The 5,215-nt window shown below is 59.8% G+C and overlaps 1 protein-coding gene across 1 annotated transcript in view; it reads right to left on the reverse strand.

The window, feature by feature from the left end:
- ZBP1 (Z-DNA binding protein 1) overlaps window positions 1-5,215 on the reverse strand; it is a 9,890-nt gene that overhangs the window by 3,719 nt on the left and 956 nt on the right. The window contains exons 2-5 of the mRNA XM_025040023.1: window positions 3,169-3,390; window positions 2,498-2,563; window positions 1,914-2,087; window positions 470-628 (exon numbers count right to left, since the gene is read on the reverse strand). Of these exons, the coding sequence (XP_024895791.1) occupies window positions 470-628; window positions 1,914-2,087; window positions 2,498-2,563; window positions 3,169-3,390 (621 nt within the window). The remainder of the gene's footprint in view (window positions 1-469; window positions 629-1,913; window positions 2,088-2,497; window positions 2,564-3,168; window positions 3,391-5,215) is intronic.

The following is a 5,215-nucleotide window of genomic DNA, read 5'->3' on the forward strand; positions in this document are numbered from 1 at the left end:
CCGCAGGGCGGCCCTGTCTCTGTCACCACGGTACTCGGCACAGAGTAAGCACTCATCTGCAGGGTCGTATTTCATCCAAACTAGGATGCCGCTGGGGAGATGCACCCCAATCTCTGAGAAGTTAAAGTGTGGGGAAGAAAACAGTAGGTCTCAGAACACACAAGATGCTACAGTGACCACTTGTGACAGGCTACTGAGGGAGCGTGAACTGAATTGCTTCTCCTGGGAAAGTATCAGGTCCCCCAGAGAATGAGGTGAAAGGTGTCAGAATGTGAGGTGAGCAGGCAGGACAGGACGGATCCGGGCACGAAGGAAGCTGTCCTCGTTCTCAGGAAGGCCACCAAGGAGACCTTGGTGACCTGAAAGTGCCCTTCTCAGAGGGTTGAAGGTTGAACGCCCATCATCCCTGCCCCCGCCCGGGGGAGCAGCTGCCCCCGGAGGGTCTCCTGGCCTCTGCCAGCGGACTCACCGTGGTCTGACTGTCTCGCCATGACGTTCCCGTGCCCAATCTGGATGGCTTTAGCGTTCCCAATGGCAATGTGGCTGTTAGGGCCGTTCTGACAGATCATGTTGATTGCATTTTGCTGGTAGATGATTGCAGTGGACTGATTTCTTCCTCCAGAACCTTCTGCAAAATAATATTCCACTCTTTGTACCTCTCCAGGGGTCAGCGGTTCCGAATGGCAGCCGGCAGCACCAAAACCTCCTGGGGACTTTGAAAATGCAGACTCCCAGGTGCCCAGCCCCCAGGGGTGCACGTCGGTGGGTCCCGGCTGGAGCCAGCTGTTTCACAACTGCCACAGGCCTCTCAGACGAGACTCCCTTGGACATCACTGCGGCAGGGTCACCCCCTCTGTGTCCTCTGCCCCTCCCTGAGAGGCAGCCACAGTGCCGACCACTGAGCTACAGGCTGTCCATGGGCCGTCTCTGATCCACGGAGAAGTTCTGTTTGGCTCACAAGGCATTTTTAAGAATTTGGATTTGTCAGGTCTTGGGCTGCTTGGTCTTGTTTGGTTTTCCACGTTTCATTTTTATTTTATCTTGATTTGTAAATTTGTAGAATTAAATCCTATTTCCTTGTGGGGGGAAAAAAATAATTTTAATTTGTCACCAGTGTGTTTACAGTCCGGCCACTGTCACAGGTTAGTACCCCTAGGATGCTGAGAGCCCCTGGGGCGCTGTGGGCAGGGGCGTCCACCCCACGTAGGTGGGGGGGGGGGCGCTCGCCCAGACCTTCTCTAACTCCTCATCTTCGTGGGCCCCAGGTTCTGGTGCCTTTGTGGGCCTCGTCCTCCATAAAAAAATACTAAAAATTACATTTTACGACTGCCTTGGGATAAAGACAAATATAATCTAAGCTAGAGTCATTATAGCTATTCATTATTATTACAACGTTCACTTTGTTCTTCTGATTTTAAGAGAAAGTAGAACATTTTCATGGACCTGTAAAAGTGCCGTGGGCTCTAGGCCCTCTGCCTGCTGCGCCTACTGGATAAGTCGGCCCCGGGCTCCGCCCTGCAGCTATCTGAGCCCGGCCTGGATCTTCGCTTCCAGCAACTTCTAAACACCAAGGTGGGCAGAGTGCTTACAGGACACCGTTAGCCAACTCAGGCTGAGCCCTGCGGGGCTGATACAGTGAGGAGCCGGCTACCTTTCTCCCAGCCCTTTGCCTTCTGCGACTGCAGCCTCAGGCCCTGCCTCCAGGAAGTCCTCTCTGGTTACTTCCGCCAGCATGCTCCTCCCTTCTGGAACCCTCTTCGAGCGACCGGTCAGCAAGACCAAGCTCTGAGGACGGTGTGACAGGTGGAGCAGGCAAAGGGCTGGGAGGGTGCCTGGGAGGACTGACTGTTGGCCGTCTGCGTTTCTCTTCCCAGCTCTGCCTGCCCAGGTGTGCACAGCAGGTAAGGACCTACCTGGTCGATAAACCGTCCATGCATTTGAGTCTGAGTCATAGTCCAGAAGGTGCTTGTTTCTCATGGCGTACAAGTCTGGGTTGACCTCTTTTGTTGTCTTCTTCCCCAGGGCCTTGGCGATGTTCAGGGCATTCTGGGGCCTACCATCTTCCAGAAGCCTGTAGATCTTTTCCTCTGGGAAGCAGGACGGCAGGTGATTGAGAAGGACCCTGGGAGTTTGACTCTGTTCCCCTGCTCACTAGCTGTGTGACCCTGGCAGGACCCAGCCCCTCTGTGCCCAGCCCCCTCGTCTGCAAAGTGGCACCAACAGCACTGTACCCAGGGCTGCCCCGAGGCCCAGGGGTGGACATCAGGGGCTCTGAGCAAGCGGTAGGGACACAAGGACCGTCAGTTCTCCGTCAGAGAGATGATCTGAGCCTCCTAGCTTCTTCACTGTGGAAACTGAGTCTGGACTCAGAACACCTTACGGGAAACTTAGTGGCTGGGGCATAGCCCCTGACCACTCATCAATACCTCAAGGTCATGGTGGTTCTGAGGAAATGGGCCCCGCGTCCCGGGAACGGAAAGGAAAGCAGGGTGCTTACGCTGCTCGCTGAGCTGAGAGCCAGGTCTGCCTGAAATCGCAGCTGCGACCTGCCGGGGCTTCTCCACTGCAGAAAGAAGGACGGGTGAGGGGTGAGGAGCGGGAAGGGACGGGGGCCCCACCAGACGGAGGGGGGCCCCAGCGCAGCGGATCCTGGGGCTCAACGAACTTGGCTTCAAATCCTGACCTGCCACTTTCCAGCAGTGTGGCTTCTCTGCTGCCTGACGTCCCTGGGAAAAGGGACTGGGACACCATCTAGTGCCACCCGAGTGAGGCCCGGGACTGCTCTGGCCCGCTGTAAGCACCTGGTGCACGTCAGCAACCTCGGTCTGTGAACTGCAGGACTGGAAAGGGTCTGGCGCGATGCTACGTGGTCTCTTATATGCGTCATTATCGTCGTTATTGCCATTGGTATGACCTTGTTTTCATGATTCATATTTTGCTGAGCACCTACTATGTGCTGGCACTAGGCTGAACCCTTTGCATGTCATCCTCTCTCGACCCTATGTAGGAGCCTCACTGTCATCTCCACTGGCCAGAAAAGGAAACCAAGGCACAGTGAGGGGACATCACGCGCCCCAAGGCGTAGAGATGCTGTTCGAACCCAGGCCCAAATCCGGGCTTGCCCATTGCCAGGCCTGCTCATCCCCGCCCCCCAGGATGGAAAATTACCCTGGCTGGACCGGGCCGGCTCTGTGGGAACCAGTTCTCCAGTCGTGCCCCCGCTCAGGCCCCATGTCGCGAGGTCTAGACGGACCACTAGCTGCTCAGTCTTCATCTGGTAGAGGACTTGGTTGAGTCTCTTCCTGGGCACGCCACATTTCTTCTGCAGCTGGGGAGCCTTCACAGGGGAGCCCGTGTCCCTCAGCACCTGCAGGATCCTCTGCCTAAGGTCTGGGAGGAAAGAGAGAGGCAGAGAGAGACTAAGGGCCTGTGTTGGAGCTGGGCTGGAGGCTCGGGGGGCGGGGGAGGCCCCGTGAGAGGGATTCGGGGCAGAAACCCGTGACAACACCTCTGTTCAGTGAGGGGCACGTGGGCTGGTCAGAAACGATCTAGGCCGGACGCCCTGGTGGCCAGCGGAGGCGTCCAGGCCTCTCGCAGATCCTCTACCTGCTGTGGGCGCTGGCGGGAGGGCGGGCGGGGGGATGCTCAGGTCTCAGGGGTGCTCAGGGCAGAGGCGAGTGGGAGGGGGCGAGGTGGACAGAGGAGGGCAGCAGAGCATGAGGGAGGGGCAGGGTGCGGGGCCGTGGGGCTCGCTGCTCCTGACCCAGCCTCCCCTTGTGCTCGGCACCCCGCTCAGTGGCGTCGCCGTTCACCCAAGCCAGAAACCTCACAGACGTCCAGAAACCTCTCTCTCCCCGAGGGCCAGTCACGGGGCCCTGGAACTGCTGCTCTCGGCTCTCTCGAATGCCCTGCTCCCTCTGCGTCCAGCCTCCTGCTCTGCATCATCGTCTCGGGGGACAGCATCCCCATCCACTCTGGCCAGGCTCCCTCCAGCCCACCCCGCGCTCGGCAGCCAGAACCGTCAGCCACACAGCCTCGTCTTCGCTCCCCTTCAGCTCCCCTTGGGGTGCCCAGCCCTGTGCTCGCCTCAGCCCCACGCGCCCCTGGGCCTTGGCACGTGCTGCTCCCCCGCCCGGCACGCCCCCCTCCTCCCCTCCGCCTGCCCCGCGTCTGCCCGACCTCCAGCTCTCGCTCGCACACCATCTCCTGTGGATGCTCTGCGTGGGCGAGGTGCCGTGTGTGTGTGTCCCCTGCAGAATGTCCCCAAGGGTCCCCGTCACAATTGCCTGGTTCACTGTCCTACCCGCAGCGTGCAGCACAGAGCCAGGCGCACCGCGGGGTCTCAGGATGTGGCATGTGACTGAGGGAGTGAAGGAGCGAGTGGATTTCTCCACTAGTGGGACAGATGCCTGCCCAGGTGACCAGGGCATGGCACGCCTCTGTTCCCCCGCCTGAGTCTGACGCCCTACGCAGGGCCCCTCGAGGCTCCAGGCGGGACTCCCTGAGGGCCCGTGGTCTCTAGCACAGAACCCGGGAGCCCAGGCCAGCGGCTCTGCAGCGGGCGAGGTGCCAGGGGCAGCAGGCGTGGGGAGTGGCAGCCCAGCTCGTGGCCAGGAAATGTGTGCCCCCAAGAGCCCCAAGGGAAATGCAAAGCAGGGCCTTTCTGGGGCGATTCGGGTCCCCTTCCAGGGCGGTGGCCCCATCTCAACCTTTGCCTTCTGGGTTTCTCCCAGGTTCCTCGGTGGCAGTACAAGTGGGGGAATATGTTTGTCCTTGCCGGGAGCAGGGGAAGAACAGCTAGAACATCTCGGGGCACCTGCCCCTTCCCCCAAGCGGCCGGCCCAGCCGCAGGAAAACCTCGACCAACACCTGGCGTTGCCCTGTCTTGAAAAGAGGTTTGATTCCTGAAAAGCTTCCTCCCCGATGAGCTTCCTCCCCGTTCCCCTCCTGCATTTCCCTGACTGAGAAGCGGGGAGAAGCGGGGTCGAGATAAGGCTGATCCCCAAGAGCTGGGGCCTCGCGCAAACAGGGATCTGTGGAATGAATGCGGCCGAGTGCCAAGTCGGTGAGGGAGGAAACGCCCCCCAGGGAAGAAGACAGATTCGGTGACCGAGCCCCCTGCACCGGCACCTGCTTGTCCCCCTCGGGGAAGTGGGGTGGGAACTGGCCCGGGCGCTGGGCTGCACCCCGCCCACACCCCACACCCCACACCCCT

This window comes from Pteropus alecto, unplaced genomic scaffold, assembly GCF_000325575.1.
Source record: "Pteropus alecto unplaced genomic scaffold, ASM32557v1 scaffold45, whole genome shotgun sequence".
NCBI lineage: Eukaryota > Metazoa > Chordata > Mammalia > Chiroptera > Pteropodidae > Pteropus > Pteropus alecto.